General features: G+C 36.3%; 1 protein-coding gene across 1 annotated transcript; it reads left to right on the top strand.

The window, feature by feature from the left end:
- The first annotated feature begins 222 nt into the window (after positions 1 to 222).
- Positions 223 to 18,562, top strand: LOC141901337 (uncharacterized). The gene is made up of 35 exons (XM_074788521.1): positions 223 to 274; positions 1,235 to 1,597; positions 1,667 to 1,753; positions 2,011 to 2,120; positions 2,196 to 2,315; positions 2,392 to 2,468; positions 2,661 to 2,798; positions 3,067 to 3,146; positions 3,449 to 3,614; positions 3,918 to 4,127; positions 4,470 to 4,714; positions 5,080 to 5,258; positions 5,335 to 5,409; positions 5,502 to 5,654; positions 5,734 to 5,824; positions 6,353 to 6,464; positions 6,633 to 6,787; positions 7,060 to 7,113; positions 7,400 to 7,563; positions 7,850 to 8,006; positions 9,623 to 9,795; positions 10,023 to 10,128; positions 11,088 to 11,275; positions 11,427 to 11,609; positions 11,690 to 11,795; positions 12,046 to 12,242; positions 12,501 to 12,642; positions 13,708 to 14,064; positions 14,143 to 14,204; positions 14,830 to 14,879; positions 17,034 to 17,108; positions 17,313 to 17,452; positions 17,526 to 17,712; positions 17,799 to 17,948; positions 18,034 to 18,562. Exons 2-35 carry the CDS (start codon positions 1,276 to 1,278, stop codon positions 18,179 to 18,181), a joined length of 4,959 nt encoding a protein of 1,652 aa, XP_074644622.1. The 5' UTR covers positions 223 to 274; positions 1,235 to 1,275; the 3' UTR covers positions 18,182 to 18,562.
- Positions 18,563 to 18,621: the final 59 nt, after the last annotated feature.

Genomic DNA, 18,621 nt, shown 5'->3' with positions numbered 1-18,621 from the left:
GTTGGCTCCGAAATTAAGGAGGGCTCCGCAAATATGTAACAGTCAGTCGAAACATCGTTGACAGTGAATAGGATATTCTATCTGATGTATTTTTGTGTGTCCTGATTGTGTTCAGTATATTTATCGTAGTTTGTATACTCTCTCTCGGAGGAGTCGCATTTTAAAACACCTGCCCTGGCAATCGAATAAATCAGTTCCATAGTGATTGTAAACAACATGGCGGCGGTGGACGCATGTGTCATGCTAATTCCTTCATAAAAGCTGAATATTTATGGTAATGATGAAGAGCCAAATTTCCATATGTATAACTCAACTGTTCGCACATGACATCCTTTCAATAACCCAACCAGCATTGTAACCTACCACACAGCCGAGCGCGGCACATTAATTGTTGTTTTTTGTCCACTCCATACAATATAAATATAATACAATTTAATAAACAACTTTTACTACCCTTGACCTTGAATTTTGGCCCATTACATATAGGATATTTGTTCATTATTGTTATGCATGGAGATATTGACCAACAGTATCAAATGTGATAAGCCTCTGTCCTGTCTGTGAACCATCATAGCCCTCATCAGCCCCTTGTGACCCAATGAATGATGATAAACATTTGGGCTTGGGGTACCCTCCAACATCAGTGACAGCAAGCGCCTTTTCTGATACAAAAAACTACGTAACAAACAAACAAATTGCATGCATTGTAGATTTGGTAACAAAGGGCATTAGAGATGAGCAAAATCCAGATTATACATGAATTCAGACAGTCCATTTTAAACGACTTTGTAAATGAAAAGTCAAATTATTTTGGAATTCTTGCGACTAAAATTCAATCATTCTAAAACAGTGTTGACCTTTTTTTATTTTTTAGTCAGTCCAATTTTACTGACACTGAGTAAAATTGCCACATTTGGTTCACAAGGTCTACTCCCCATAAACCTTCCTTTCAGCATCATTTCATCTAGCCTTACTCACTCATAAAAAGAGATAAATGCTAAAATTAAAGGCTGGGAAACCCAGGATTTTGGGTTGGGTGTAATGCTATTAACCGCATGTTTCCTTAATGAATTTTAAATTTTCTCATATGAAATGAATAAATTTCTCCATTCACCTGTGGCTGATTCAACAGGGAATTTTGAGGGATAACTCTGGCATTTTGTAAATGGGAGAATGTGGTCACTCATTACACAAAAACTCTTTAACAACTTTCTCTTTGTTTCATTAATTTTAGTGCATGATTTTGAATGACACTGAGACTGACGGACAAACAAAATGCAAATACTCTCAGCAGATAAGAAACATGATAAGTCTATAGATCTGGATGCCAATTCGTCGGCTATGTATCTGGATACCGGTTCAGGAGATGCCGATGATGAAAACGTCATCACAGATGATAAAATATTTAATGAAATTCGTGATGAAATTGATAGAAATTTGTCGCATTCGTCATCAGTTCATTCATTGATTAGTGAAGTGAGCAGCGTCACTAGTGAAAGCGGTGCTAGAATCTCTGAGGATTATACGACAGTTCCGTACGGATTTCAGGCCAGAGCGGCTTACGAACACAGTAAAAAACAAACCAATATCATGGATGGTATGTTCATTAGAACTTGCTTGTTTATTCAAATGTAGAAAAACCTCTTAAACGACTTATAATTTTCAGTTTGTTTTAATGGTCGGATGAGACAGTTTGTTATATTAGATGGAAAAGGAATAACGATATGGAAGAAAGATGCAGTTGAAAATCCAGGTTGGCTTTATGTTGTAGATGAAGTCTATTGACTTTCATACTATAATTAAGTGAACTTAGTAAACATGAAGACTTGTAGGTTAACTTGATTTTAGTAGAAAAAAGCTCCTTTTATTTAAATTATTCATCCTTTTTACTAGAAAAAATGCTTTACCTAATCTTTGATAAAATCTTCAAGTTTATCGATTTAACAGTGGGTTAACGCAGTGCCTCTACTGTACAACTTTCTCCTAATATTGTTTCATTATTTATTGCAGTTTCAAGAGCTTTGAATTATCCAAAATATGAATATCGATTGATTACGACCCTGATCTACGCACGGAAATACAACGTTTATTTCGGCTTGGGGAAAGATTTTTCATTGAAGGTAATTTGAAATTTCTTCTGAAACTCGATTGATCGAGAATTTTCATTCCCAATGATGATCTTTTTTCTTCTGCAGGTGTTGAATAAAGATTTCGATGAAACGTGTTGCGTTAGCGCTAATTTACAGTCAGTTTTATTCATGGTTTTTAATCCGATCAAAGATGAACTTATAACCGGCGGAGTTGGTGGAACAAAGGTACGAAATTTTGCTTCGATTTAACTATGATTTCATACCCAAATAGTGGATGTTATTGTGGATATTTGTTCGATAGGTTTGGAGGTTTCATCAAGCCGCTGACCGAACCTGGAAGGAAATAAAACCAATGGCAAACTATATATTGTCACTGAAGTGAGTACGGATAATGAGAAAACTCTTTATATCTCCCACTTTCGTTAATTTTTTCATTGAAAATTTGAAAACTTGTCCTAAACTTAACCTTTAAGTAACGTGTTGAGTACAGATAATTCATATTCTAACATGAACAAAGCCTAAAAAATAAAATGTAAAGTTTCCATAAATTTTCATTGTTACTATGTTTAGATATTCGCTGAAAGATGTTGGCGGTAGTTGGGTAAAGAAAGTGGAACTCGATCACGTTCTTCAACATCTCTACTGTTGTTCCGATACTGATCTCTATGCTTATGACCTCGATGGAAATCAACTACTCAAAATCTCTGGGTACGCTTTACATACTGAGTCATGAATCACCTGAAATTACAATATCTGTGATGTAGTAATATGACAGAAAAGTACCACAATTGTAAATTGACTAAAATATAAAAATATTTCGGGTGGTTGCTACCACTCCTTTGACAGGCACATATGATTTCAGACTGATGAAGGATGGCAAGAATAATTTACAATTGTGGCACTTAAACATTTAACAAAGAGTAAAATTGATGAAGACTTCATGTATTTGTGTTATGAGGAGTTGTGTATATTTCAGTGCTCATCAGATGTCAATCACAGGCTGTGCTTATTCTCATTACGCTCGATTATTAGTGACGTCATCCGCTGATGCTGACGGTAAATAAACACTCTGCATCGTCCCCACAGCGCTGGGAGATCGGGATAAACTTGAGAATTTCAAAATGATAATTTGCATTTACATTTGGAAAAATCTCCCATGTAAAATGTAAATGGGTATCAGGACAATTGCCCCCGGAAATTGCCCCCCCCCCCCAAATTAAATCTTTTTAGTCTTAAAGTAACACAGATATTTACTTCAAATTCATTAGACAAAGTGAACTGTCAGAACCATGTCTCTAATTTATTCTGTTATGGTAAATATGGTAAATTATTTATGGTAAATCTGTTTATATTTCTAGTAAAAGTATGGAGTATAAATGGAGGACATATTCACACATTTCGAGGTCATTCTCGAGCTGTCACTAATCTAGTTTTACATCCGGAAACTTCATCTTTGTTTCTGACTTCATCGCTAGATGGCAGCATTAGAGTTTGGTCTCTTGATACGATGGATATTGTTTATAGGTATGATAGAAAACTCAAATTAACTTAGTTTCATTTGTAGAACAAATAAGTCCATTAGTTGAGTGTTTTAACAAGAACTTGAAAACATGTCAAACCCAGGAAAAATTGTTTTGAACCATTCAAATTTTCATCAAGGTTTTGATGCATGTGTCCTTAATATCTGTCTGTTAGAAAATTTATTGCTGAAACTGATCTGTTCTTAGTCATTTGTAAATTTTAACCTTGATATTTATTCTCCACGTGTTTTAATGAGAAAGTATATTATAATTTCTATTATTGTTATCATTATGATATATTTTTCAGTATTGTAGTGTCTTCAGAAGGGGTTCGATGGATGGGTTTAACCGATGATAAACTGTTATATATAGGAACGTCCCGAACTATATCCGTTTGGTCGTTAAATAATACTTACCATTTCTGGGCATTGGCTCGAAATCCGGTATCATCTTTAACTTTACAACGAGGTGTTGAAGATAAATCAATAAGAGTTCTAGCACTCGGTAATGACAGCAGGTACTTATATCTTTATATATTATGTCTGTATGGACTGTTTGATTTGAGTTAACCACATTGTCTCCTTCTTTTCTTAGACCCACATTATTGATGCTTTAACAATTAAAATCTGTGATATTTTGGAGAGAATTCTTTTACTCATCTTCAGAGATTCATTTGAAATAAATGTTATTTTATATTGTTACTTAAATTTTCATGTATTGTAGATGGGTAGAAACATTCAGTCTGAAATGTCGGAGTAACAGATTCTGTTATTAAATCTTCATTATTATTGGTCTTCTATTATGAGTACATGTACTTCTAGACCGGCCAAAATTGTTATTTATCTCCTTTGTTTTTCAGTGTGCGTTTATTCGCGAGGAATTCTCATAAGAATCTATCAACTGTTCTTCCACCTCCTCCTATATCTCCTCTACAGTCAGTGCTAGCGTTCTGTTACAGTCGTAGGTTTAACGTCGTATATTTACTCGTAAATCATCACGATATCTGGTTGTATACAACTCGAACTGATCCGGCATGTCGTATCGCTGTCTGGAATGTACACGAACTACAAGAACCACGCACAAAACAAACACAAGCCGATGATAGTGAAAATACTGACGCTGTAACAAGACCTCCTGTCAGGTTAGAGACAATTGCTTCAATCTGTTCCTGATTTTCAGTATTTGTCACTATCTTATAACAAGAAATACTGATTTGATTTGTTCATTGCATACAGAAATGTGAAAGAAGATCTTACTGAGTGTCTTGCTATTGATTACTGATTAATTTGAACATTATCGTTCATATTTCGATGAGATTTTAATGAAAAAAATTCAATATGTTACTGATAGCACTTTTTAGAGGTTAGCAGCCAAGCTATTGCTGCAATCCGTTCCAAAAGCTATTTCATTTCTCACCCTGTCGTCGAAGTGGTTGTTAATATACTGATATATCTGTGATATTTGTAGAGCGATGAGTTCGATGGTGAACTCTAATTTAGCCGTACACCGAGCTACTGAGAATGGTTACGGTAATGAAGTGATCAGCGATTGTTGTAGTTTATGTCAGTTAGAATCGGCTGCTGTAGTGTTCACCGACGAAGGACCCGTTACGCCTCTTAAAAGATCATTTCTACTGTTAGGATTGGAGGTAACTATTTCTAGTACTGCAAAAAACGTTGATAGGAATTCAAACAATTCTTACGGAGTTTTCATTTCGTATTCAGGATGGTCGTATATTGTTCATGGATCCAGTTGTGAAAGGAATGAAATATTTAGAATTCAGAGCGAATAAAGATGCTGTAAGTAAAAAAAAATGAATATCTATGCAAAACATGAATCTAATTTGAATCGGAATTTTTCTCACATGAGATTTATTTCCATTTTTTTTCAGATTTTACAAATAGAACATGATGTAAAGCATGACTGTTTGATAACTGCTTGTAATATGAAATCAGTGACTATGATACAGATTTGGTCATTACCTCAACTTCAATTACAACATGATGTTTATTGCGCTCAAGATGTCGTTTCATTCTGTAGATTGGTCAGTTTTTAGTTTGTCCACTTATTCCAATCGTCTTGAAATATTGTTCATCCTAAAACTCGATGCATTTCATTGTTAGGGTATGAATTTTTTGACCGGCCACAAAAGTGGAGGAGTTATACATCATCAGTTAGTTCCAACAGAAGATCCCGGGCCCATTAGACCTAAAGGTAAAGCATCCATTCCCATAGTTTGCCATGCTATCCACACTGATATCTGTAATATAACTCTCTCTAGTGTCAATCTCTCTGAAAATACTCTTGTTTCTGATTTACCTGATGAAGCCAAGCTAGTATGCACCCGTAATTTTAAATTAAATCAGTTAACCTTCACGGTACATTTATAAAGTTGATACCTTGTTAAGATGGATTCTTTACGACTCATTATGATATCCACGTGAAATTGTGCTGATATATCGCTCAAATGTCTAATGATTAATTTGATGAGGAGAGAATGCCACAATGATAATAAAAAGTCCGAAAATGAAACTTCGAGATAGTAGTTTATTTCAACGTTTCGACTATATCCTAATAGTCATCTTCAGGAATAATGACTATTAGGATATAGTCGAAACGTTGAAATAAACTACTATCTCGAAGTTTCATTTTCGGACTTTGTATTATCATTGTGGGATTCTCTCATCATCGCGTCAACACGGATATAGTGTTCTACCAATCGTGATTAATTTGATATTTTAGTTGCTGCTCCTAATGTTGAACAGATTTCACCTGATAGTCTGAAAGCAGATCACAGAGCTCCGATTCTATCCGTGGATGCCTGCGCTGAAAGAGGAATATTTTGTTCTGCTAGGTAAAATTCCTCATCAACTTTCTATGAAATTGATCGAAAATGATAATGATAATAATGATAATACTGGTAATGATAGTCTAAGTGATTGATATCTACAATGAATATGTAATCAGAGATACTCGAACCCCGAGCTAATAATCATAGTTATATCTTGTTTGTTGAATTCAGTTGTGACGGAGCGATCAAGATTTGGTTGTCGGATAAAACGCTGTTAACAGAGATAACAATGGATGCCACACTGACTTCGATTTGTTTCTTCAACAATCGCGGAGATATTCTAATCGGAATGAAGAACCATATTTTCATTATTGAATGCTCAAAAAGTACGTCGAAATATTCAATTGGTTTTATGAGTTGTCTTAACCAATGCTAAAAGATGAAGTATTTGTACTGCAGTCAAACTTGCTTACGTTGTCATCAGATAAGTCATCTCTATTTTTGGGTCCCAATTTGTGTCTCTGATTTAATTTACTTCAATTGACATCTTCAGCAGCAGCAGCATCAGCAGCAGCAGCGAGTTTTTTCAGTTATTCAGCCGTCACTCCGATGTTTTTATTGCATGTCGAACTGAAAAGTTTGTTTGAAATAATTTCAGCTTGTCCATCATTGATAGTTGAAGAAGATGAATGCGAAGAACAGTTTGAAACTGGTAGGCCTACTGGATTCTTACTTTACTATCCATGAATATCTCTTTCAAAAATTCAATCTATGGTTAAAAATGTTTTGGATGACTTTGATACTGTACCCTTTGTTTGTATCCATCTTATTGCTCAATCAGTCCCTTTTTTCTGGACTGTATATAGGCCTATATCTGATAGTTTTGTTATGACATTATTATTCCTGTAAGATGGCTATTAGGATAAAGTATCGACTGAAATATCAGCTCGAGGAAACATCTCGGAAACATTATATACGCATTTTATTTGTGTTTGTAGAATCTGAAATCTATGAAGACCCGGCTGTAGTGTTTGAAGGAGTATCTGAGAATCCGGATGCGGTTGATATCGATAGTTACTTGATCCCGTTTAATATGGAATTTTCTCAGGATTTTATCGAAGGTCGAACTGCTTTCAAACAATCCGACAATGAGGAAGATGTCGTAAGTTTGTGTCTTTTGTAACAAATTTATAGATTAGAATAGGAATAGATAGTGGAACTATTATCGAAGGTGCTCTCCAGAAACAGATGAGTCACTTTTATCACGGATGGGGGTTAAGTATTTATTCTGGCCACAGGACCGGTGCCAATTTGCCGGGCAAACATGCGCCAAATAACTGCATATCATATGATCTAATTGAAAGAAGGTTCTGTGACTCGGAACAAAGCGTTCAGACTGGGTTATGCTTGAAAATATTTATTTAAGATTTTGATTATTTTTTTCGCAGGAGTCAGAAACGGAGTCTGAGTTATCAATGGCGCCGACCGAAATCTACTTATCACCTCGTGAAACTCCTAAAATGTCAGGAATTGATCTGACTCTGAGTTCTGATATTTTATCCGGGGATCTTAAAGAACAGATGAAGCTTACAGAGAAATTAGAAGGTAATGTGCCATGAGCTTCTACTACGTGTGAATGGTGTACTTTAGTAGCAGACAAATGGCCAAATCTCAAACCTTTAAATTTGATTCATGTACATTTAATTTTCAGTGAATACAAATGAAAAATCAAATTTTCCCGTAGAAAAAAAGAAGTTACGAAAACATGGTATAAAATCTGTAGAAACCCTCCCTTTCCCCCGCCCCCAATCTCTGTAGCTCGTTAGATTTCAACTTATTGTTACCTAATAGTTTCATTCTCAAACTGAGATTTGGTTTCACTATTGAGTCTCTCTATGTCTACAGTACATCCTGTAGTTCAGAGTTTCCAACTGTTCCTGATTTTCAGTCTTTGTTATTTTTTCGTAACAAGACTGGTTTGATGTATACCGAAATATGAAAGATGTTACTGAGGGTCTTACTGTTGATTACTGATTAATTTGAACTGAAATATGAAAGATGTTACTGAGGGTCTTACTGTTGATCACTGATTAATTTGAACAGAAATATGAAAGATGTTACTGAGTGTCTTACTGTTGATCACTGATTAATTTGAATAGAAATATGAAAGATGTTACTGAGGGTCTTACTGTTGATTACTGATTAATTTGAAGAGAAATATGAAAGATGTTACTGAGGGTCTTACTGTTGATTACTGATTAATTTGAACTGAAATATGAAAGATGTTACTGAGTGTCTTACTGTTGATCACTGATTAATTTGAACTGAAATATGAAAGATGTTACTGAGGGTCTTACTGTTGATTACTGATTCATTTGAACTGAAATATGAAAGATGTTACTGAGGCTCTTACTGTTGATCACTGATTAATTTGAACTGAAATATGAAAGATGTTACTGAGGGTCTTACTGTTGATCACTGATTAATTTGAACATTTTCTTTCATATTTCAATGAAATGTTATTGATGAAAATTCAATTCGTTACTGATAGCACTTTACCGAGGTTGGCAGCCCTGGTACGGTAGTTTAAACTGATGATATTTTGTATTTTGCTCGATAAAAATTTACAGAAATGAAAGCAAAACTTGAAGTGCGACGTAATCCTGGACGCCGTGGAACTAGATTCGGCAATATGTGTACGGTCGATCTGTGTGTTGCGTTGATGTTTCCTTGGTGTTGATTTTATTTTATTGATTAATGAATCCCGTAATATCACAGTAATGTAATAATATAACATGTATTTTATTTTCCTGTATAACAATTAATCGCACATTATTTATTTGTATTACGTAAAACCCATTTTCGCAGACCATGATATATGTAAAGGTTGGCGTAGGTCGACTTGCAAACTGCTCGCAACTGATCGCAAATAGGCGCTCAGGTCGATCATCAATGATAGTCTGTCAGTCGCATGAACAGCATATATCAGTTGTGACTGGAAGAGATGGTTATGTTGCGTTGCAGAACGTAGATAGAACATGTGTAACTTGTTAGTTGCAAGTTCGACCCACTCCTACCTTTAATATCTGTAAATTTAGGTTAAAGCAGGGAGGTGGGAGTTCACTCCCACCTCCCTGGTATAATCAAGTTTTAATTTCTATAAATTCCTGCTACATTAACGAACTATGAATATACAATGTAGTATTTATTGTTTATTACAGGGAAGAAGAAGCGTGTGCAGCCGATCAGTGTGTCTGATGTGTCGAATATGGTGAAACAAGAAGAAGAGTCCAGGATGGAATATCCGGTGTTTGGAATATCACCGGGTCCGACTCCCACTACATCAGTGCCACCAACACCGAGTGTTACCAGTGAAGTTGAACATTTATCTGAGGTAATCTGTTCAAACCAATAATTCATAATTCATTTGTAATAAGCCTGATCACTCTGTGTTCTTGAATAAGAATCACTCTCCCTGTAACTACTGTTGTTTCTCCATGTTGACTCATTTACCTGATGAAACAGCTCAATGCGCTATCAACAAAAACTCAAACTTGTGGGAAATAAGAAATATCAATTGCTGCGTTATAATGATCGATAGTTGCATGTTCTTGCGTTTAGGATGAAGAGACGGAGGTTGATGAGGATAAAGATGAGAGTAAGTCACCTAGGCAACGCAGTCAGTTGGAAGCCGATGTCCAGATTATTCGTGATAAAGAAGGCCGAGGTGAGCTGAATCATCGGGTCTGCTGCCATACAGCTGTCAACTGTTCCCGATTTTAAGCGTTAAGATACTATTTTGTCCCATGAAATAATGATTTGATTTATTTGTTCAAAAATGTGAAAGATGTTACTGTGGGTCTTGTCATTGATTATTGATTACTTTTAACATTTTTCTGTCATATTTCAATGGAATATTATTGATAACAGTTTCCAGCTTGTTGACCTCGCACTAAACACTCTGTGTCTCTCACTAATTCTAATCTTCTTTCTTTGTAGTTTCTCAATTCTCATCTATCGCTAGTTTCTCGTCTAACATCAGCACTTCATCTGTTTTCAACGTCGATCCTTGTCTAAGCACCGATCATATAAAACCGGCTTCGTCTTCGCCGTATTTCCGTTTACCGAGCGCTACAAATATTCCATCCAGTCAACACGTTGTACCCAGTACATTCCTCACAATTCCCAGTTTTGCTATGCCGAATAGTTCAGCTATTAAGATAGCACGCTCAATTACAACTGCTGCACTAAAGCCATCCTCTCTAGATGGTAATTCTAACTTTCGTGTTGCACTTTTTGTTTCATTCTATTCGTTACTTGGAGTTTTCATACTGTCAAACTCTTCACAATACTCCAGCCGTTTTTACATTTCTACATGTTTTCTTGTTCGATTTACTAAACCGGGAGCCAGTTGCTCAAAAGTTGGTTAGAGTAAACCAGTGGATAGTTGACATAGTGATAATTGAAATTGCATTGTTACTATGGCATCTATCTGCCGGTTTTCTTTAATCGACTTTTGAGCAACTGGCCCCTGTATGTCATCACAATTACTTAAGTTGTCTCTATTTTTGAGTCCCAAAATTTGTATTTCCAATTCAATTTACTGAATCTTCAAGACTTCAGACAATCTAAATTGTATCGTAATTGGATATCTTTAAATCAGTGTCTAATTTCATTTTGTTGTAGTTATTGACAATAAACTGAAGAAAGTGTCATCTCCGGTATCCACGGTAACTGATGACCGATTATCGAAACTGAAATCATTTACTGTCGATGCGAAGGCTTTGATGGCAGAAGAAGCGAAGAAAAAGCAACAAGAGGCGCCACCTATGTCTCCCGTACGCACTGATATCATGGTTTCATTCGTACCACCAGTAAGTACCAGTAGAGGTGGAATATCTGTCTACAGTTGCTCTGATGAGAAGTTGAGAAATCTAGGATATTGTCTGAGCTCTGAATGAACTAGAGAATAATCTACAAATTTATTTGTCTACGAAAATAACGTTGCATTTTTAACGGTTTTAGGGCGAGAAACTGCCCGACAAAACAGTCAAACGGGAAGTACGGAAAAAGATGCAAACCAGCGATCGAAAATTACCGAAAAAAGCAGAGAAACAAAGATCGAAACCTCCCGTTCCAAAAATGACGGAGGAACAAAAAAAAGGAGCTCGATGGGGTGAGATGTACGGTCGGGCACCGGTATCCATGGTAATATATATCGATCAATTATTGTACATTGAAATGTGTATCATGAAACTTCGATCTGATATCTCGATATTTTTCTACAGGCGAGAAAAGGAAGAGTTCGAGCTTCTATAACAAATATTCCAGCTTTACCTGCTTCATTAAAAGAAGAAGATAGCAGTTCATTATCCGAGGCGCCCGATCTGAAAGGTAACCTTTAACTAACTTTGTGATGATCCCTATCGTCGCTGTGTACATGTGTGATGGAATGTTCATTCTTTGGTTCTAGTAACAACTGGTATTTATCCCTCCTTGTAATAATGTTAACCTCAGTACGGTAGTTCATGTTTTCTTTCTTCTCATGTTTAATGCTCTATCTTAAAACCATCTACCGGTATTAGAGATATCTATGGCCAAATCTGAAATGATAGTCAATACGATTTATGATTCAATTATACAGAAAAAAGAACAGCAACGACAGCGCGTAAACCTGCTGTAGATATTAAACCACGTCGCGTTGGAGCTGCGGCAAGCGCTGGCGTCAAATCAGAACCTGTACCCGCTAAACCTACAAATAATAACAAGACACCTAATGGTGGACGCACGCAAATGATGTTCTTTGACAAGAAGAGGAATTCATCCGTTCAACTTGCATCAGTGAGTGAAGTGAATATCAGCCTATATCTTATGTTATCTGTAGATTTATATTAAATCAGGCTGCAGACAAAAATTAACGCACACAATCTTTCAAAATCGAAACCCCTAGTTTAGTTCCTGGCAAGTGTAGTGGGTTTGTAAGGGATACCAGATCTAATCAAATCTACCGATAATCAATCATATAAGTAAAAGGGGCCATCATCCCTATTTCATGATTTATTTATTTGTATTCACGTCTGATGCTCTATCTCTCTTCAGGGTCAATCTAGTACTGTTACTTTTGATGATACGCCGCAAGTAATAGTTACAGAAAAGGTTTCCGGTGATGTTTTATTAGATGAAACTGATGCAGTCAAAACTGAGAAAACTGATCTCAATATTGCTCCTCAACTTGCTCAAGGTACTTACCTCCTCGATGTTTGTTTTCAAAATGAAAAGTTGATTGATTACTGGCGTATTTTGTATTGATTGATTTTGTATGGTGTAACAGGATGTGGGAACTGGTTAACTACTGAGGATAATGATTCTGGATTATCAGATGATGGTAGAATGTTTTCAAATTTTCACTTGCTGCCTGAAGTTCAATGCATGTCCTCGTGCTGTGATTTCACTTGTATTTTGAGCACCTCGAGAAATTCTCAGTCTAAGCCTTTTACACAATGCTCAACTGTAAAAACGGGTTCTGAGATAATGAATAATTGCACAATTGATGATATTTAGTTTAGTTTATTTATCTGACAATTTTAAGATTTATCTAAATCTTATCTTCTTCAACAGTTACAATATTGGGATTTAGATAAATCTTGAAACTGCGAGATAAACAAACTTTTGAAATATAATAGTTGTAAAGTACAGTTATTCATTATGATCTACGCTGAGATTGATTGACAGGTTTTCACAGTGTTCGATTGTATCACCATCTATTTATTGATGAATACACGTATATTTTTGAGCTGGTTCCACCAAAGTTCTTAGTCTAGATTTGAGTCTATTTTGAGTAATATTTAATGTTTAATTGAAACCAATTCTGTAAAGGGTAAGATAAACTTTGGAGCTATATTCAGCTCTGTCAACTGTGCAACTGGCTCCTGATAATAATAATGAATACACGATATTCACCATGTATTTTCATGACTGTGGTTTTACTCTGAGCCTGAGTAGGTTTTCTCTAGATATAGAGTTTTGTTCAGCAGTGGCGGATTCAGAAGGGATTTGAGGGTTCACGCTCTCCTTTTTCTGACCACGTGCCCTATGAAAATCGACTTCATATCCTCTGTACTGATCTTTGTCTATTATGCACTGAAATTCCATGAAGATGTACCTAAATTTTCAAAAACTCCATTCTTCCAGCCTGGATCCGTCCCTGTTCAGCCTGAGTTGGTTTTCTTTGAAACTAAAGTTTTGTCAGTTTATAACCGATGCATTCAAATATATTTAACTATAAATTTGATATTTTTCTAATCAGATGTTGTCACACAATCGAAAGAAACGATCGATACATCGACTGAACAAGAGTCATTGTCACCGTCGCCGGAGCAACCAGCGCTCGGACATCTAACGCGTGTCTCAACGACTCGACATCCGAAAAAAACCGATCGATTATCATTCCGTCTGCCGACGAGGTCGAGGTCGTATTCGAGTAACCGTGACAACGGCGGTTTAAGTATGGATATAGAGGTGGATATCGATGATTATGACGATGGTGGTAATTTCACAGACGATGAGGAGAAGAATGATGATGATGATGATGTTTTAGCTGCTCAGTTATTGGCTGAACGTCCGTTTACATCTGATGAAACGAGACGACGACCGAGATTTACTCGTTAGTTACAATTTACATCGAATAACGTTTCATTTGATTTTTCTGTATTTTCCTAAATTATCGTATGTGATTTTTCAGTGTCGGCCAAAAGTGGTTTCCGTCCACACACAGCGCCAGCTTCAGTATCAGACTCACAGAAGGTAAGATAAAATTTCTATCCAACAAGTTCCACAGTTACTGGACCCAGTTCCACAGTTACTGAACCCTGATTCACAGTTACTGGACCCAGTTCCACAGTTACTGAACCCTGATTCACAGTTACTGAACCCTGATCCACAGTTACTGGACCCAGTTCCACAGTAACTGAACCCTGATCCACAGTTACTGGACCCAGTTCCACAGTTACTGAACCCTGATCCACAGTAACTGGACCCAGTTCCACAGTTACTGAACCCTGATCACAGTTACTGAACCCTGATCCACAGTTACTGGACCCAGTTCCACAGTTACTGAACCCTGATTCACAGTTACTGAACCCTGATCCACAGTTACTGGACCCAGTTCCACAGTAACTGAACCCTGATCCACAGTTACTGGACCCAGTTCCACAGTTACTGAACCCTGATCCACAGTTACTGGACCCAGTTCCACAGTTACTGAACCCTGATCCACAGTTACTGGACCCAGTTCCACAGTTACTGAACCCTGATCCACAGTTACTGAACCCTGATTCACAGTTACTGGACCCACTTCCACAGTTACTAGACCCAGTTCCACAGTTACTTGACCCAGTTCTGAATACAACATGTATCGTCTATTTTTCAGGATCTAAAAACGATGTTTGACGAACTGGTGACAAAGTTTAGGAATTCAGGGTAATGTAATAAGTTTTAGATATCTCAGTGTGTATAGAGGGTCTACCAGTAGTCGTTAGCTAAGATAATTTGTTCTGTATTTCTTCAAATTAATCTTGGGTCAGAAACATAATCGTTTACTATGCAGTTCATAGTTGTCAATTATTAGTAGCGGGTGTGAAGCCAGCTCTGAAAGGTGAAAAGGTCTTAAAGCTTGACTGATCATGTTTATCTATTATGAACACTTCAGGTCGTATAATACAAACATAGACATTTCATGCATAGAAAACTTATTCATTCCTGAAGTAAGAATGAACTTTACTGGAAAATCTATAATGAAATCTCAGTTTGTGTTGTAGGGATAATTTTTTTAACTCCCACACTTAGAATGAAAAATAAATTCCAAAAATTTCCGAGCAAGTAGTTTATTCTACGTTTTAACTAAATCCCAATGGTCGTCTTCAAGAATAACGTAGTCAGAATTCTGTTGGATTTTTATATTAAGTTTTCTAGATAACTGACCAAGTATGAGTGTTACTGGCAGTACTGTTTCAGTTTAAACATGTGTAAAGTACAATTAACACAAGCACAGCAAGAAAATTTGATATCAGACTCGCAGTGAGAGACTATTTATCAGAATCAATACTGGACACTAATCCGTTCATTATGACTCATTATAATTCTAGCTGCAAAATGTAGATTGTAAAATATCATCAGGAGAGATTTAATCTCTGGTCAGTGGGAACACCTCGCTGTATAGCCAATCAGTCCTGGGTCGATTAAACACTTTGTTCTCTCTGAAATGATTCTAATAATGTTATTTAGTTAGACCCCTGGACTTTCTTTCAGTCTAGACAAATTTGTATTTGCGTAGGTAAACTCTATTCTGCTCGGCAGGAATCTGTCTATAGCCGAAATAAATGCTTTAATTGTCGGTATATAAATATTCCCTAGGTTGTGTGCGCGTTTGTTATGATTATTTGTTTGAAGTTGTTAACTGTCATTAAAACATGAAGCGTTCTGCTTATGGTTATTGTCTCTAAGCGTCACGCCTGCCCTCGCACTCATAGTGTCCAGTTTATTAGCATTTTATCCGGTGGCCGGTCATGTGGTTAACGCTTAGTTATTGCTAGACATAGACTGTTAATAATATTCAGCTTATAGAAATTGGTATTATCAGATTTCAATTTATTCAATAAATGTGAAGTTCATAAAATGAATGAGTACCGATGAAGCTACTGTGGACTCGTAGCAAAAGCTTGTGTTTCTAATGAAGTAGTAACAGTCTTGGCTCCTCTACAGCTATTAATGGATTTCAATTCATATCGTTGGAAATAAAAGTGTTCATTTTGTGTCGATTCATGGGATGAGATTGATGAGGTGTTTCACGCTATAATGTGTTATTGAATCGTTGTTTATCACGAACAACGATTCATTCACCGCGATTCAGCGTGATTCGTGGCTACGGATTTTTTAATTGAAATCACGTGTATCGTAATCTCTTTATAATAATCTACGTATTATCGGCGAGTAACTATGGTAACAATGGATGGATTTGATAATAACGGTAGTTGTAAGAAATTCATGTTGGAGGTTTGGATAACGGACCAATATCGTAAATCGCTCGAAAAACCACGGTTACGCATCATGGATTATAACAATGAGGATAACTGTGAATTCTCTAAAAATACTAACAAACTTCCGAAGATGTGAGTTCAAATATTTCAATGAATTGTCTCATCGGTAGGATATACATGTAATAGATATAAATGTTAGGTTTCACCGGGTTAGAGCAGGGACATTTCTTCCAAAAGCAATCTCATATCATAAGACTTTGATTAACTATAGAACCAAAATGTGCTTAAACTGGTCTTATCTCATTAGATTGGCTATAGAACCAAAATGAGCTTACACTGGCCTTAAGTTAATTGTTAGATTGGTTTTACATAGAACCAAAATGAACTTAGACTGGTCTTAAGTGGTTAGATTGGCTGTAGATCCATTCAAAGTGATGTTCTAAGACTGTTTTTCAATTTGACACATGACTGCAATGGCCCTAGGTGTGTTTGAATGATAGGTTTTAAACTATATATTTGTATTTCTCTGTCTTTTCATCATCAAACCTACTACATGTATATAGATTACAGGTATTTATAATATTTTCCTTTATTTCAGATGGCCTTTGGACAAACTATTGAGGAATGATGGAACTCATTTTGATAATAACTGGGCTGATAGAATGATTGAAAGGTACGGCTACTTCTCTTTAGAGCTTAGAATTGAAATTGTTCATTCACACACAACTAATCGGATTAAAACCAACTAGATACAAATCTGAGAATGAAATTCATTTATCAAACTTGGGGATGGTCTCTAGAGAAAGTTAAAAATGTTAAAACCTTTCTTTATTCTTTATCTTATTATTATTTTGTTTTAATCTCTATTATATAACAGGCATATGCTACTGAAAATGCAGAAAGAACTGCGCATACAAAGTGCAGCTGAGAAGCGCCATCTTTTGGAGATTCAGCGTAAACAGAGACGTAAAGCGTTACTCGGTCACCATGACTGCGATGCACAATCACCTATCTCTTGTAAGTAGCACATCACCTAAAATCAAGTAGTTCCTACGGAGCTCATTAATGACGATGACATTTTCTAATTAAGCCGGTTATTTGACGAGATCTGAATCATCGTTTTTTGGACGGGACCGAGCGATGACCGCACCCGCCGGTCCTTTACCGTCTACTCCGTTACCGGGGGTTACAAACCGTCCACCGATTCAACCAAAATCTGCATTTATTGAACAGAAAGAAAAGGAAAAACAGGATTTAGGCGCCGAAATGCCGTTCAGGTACGAGACTGATCTTCACATACGACATCCTATTGATCGCCTACTATTACAAACCGTAGTTATTCGTATCGATGTCGTATTTTTAGATATCGTTTAAATCAAGATCCTCATTATTATAACGTGCGGCATCTGAAATCATATGAATCTCACATCGACGCAAAAATGATGGATCCACGACATCCGAGTTCGCACGCATTCCGGCCTGTCTCGAGTAGATCAATACCCAGTAAATGTAGGTCAGTATCTATACGTTATTTGTAGTTGTCTACCTGTGAAATTTGTCGATTTTTTCGATGGTTTAAATTGTGATCTTTTTTCCAGTCATTATGTGTTGGTGACTCAACCGAAATCGACTCATAAGATTATTCCGTCACCGCTTGAAGAACAGTTGATTAATGATCGTTTTCCTCAGTTACAACATCGATGGTTAACACCTCGTAAACACAAGTCTCAATTCCACTTTACCTGAGACATGTTGCACCTGCAGATACTAACCTGTTTGAGGTCTGACTCCTGTGCACCAGCTGTAGCGCGAAAATCTACAATATGAAAGGTCAGCACTTTCTACGAGAGATAATTTTTTGACTTCCTGTTATGAAGTGCCAAAATAGTTAATCTTTCTTTTGTGGTTAAACATCATTTCTGAAATTATGCCAAAGATTCTTTTTATTTTGATAAATTGATTTTAATTTTAATAAGTTTTATAATATAGAGTAGTCTGTGATATAATGCAACTAATAGTTTTCTTGTAACGTAGTTGTAAAAGCTGGTTTATTTATTTTTGTTGTGCCAACTATTCTTCCGATCTGTGATCTATCAATAATTTACAAAGCATTCCTATGAAGTAATGAAAGGATGTAGGATGTTAAGTAAGTGTCTAATTAAATGACTTTCTGTACTGAAACATAC

Source organism: Tubulanus polymorphus, chromosome 3 (genome assembly GCF_964204645.1).
Source record: "Tubulanus polymorphus chromosome 3, tnTubPoly1.2, whole genome shotgun sequence".
NCBI classification, from domain to species: domain Eukaryota; kingdom Metazoa; phylum Nemertea; class Palaeonemertea; order Tubulaniformes; family Tubulanidae; genus Tubulanus; species Tubulanus polymorphus.
Note: the sequence above shows the minus strand (reverse complement) of the source record. Positions and strands in the feature narration are given on the sequence as shown.

Excerpts from the sequence above, each read along its gene's own strand:
- LOC141901337 (XM_074788521.1), top strand. The coding sequence starts at position 1,276 with ATGCAAATACTCTCAGCAGATAAGAAACATGATAAGTCTATAGATCTG. Across the intron at positions 1,598-1,666 it reads ACAAACCAATATCATGGATG|TTTGTTTTAATGGTCGGATG; the intron begins GTATGTTCATTA and ends TATAATTTTCAG. Across the intron at positions 3,615-3,917 it reads ACGATGGATATTGTTTATAG|TATTGTAGTGTCTTCAGAAG; the intron begins GTATGATAGAAA and ends TATATTTTTCAG.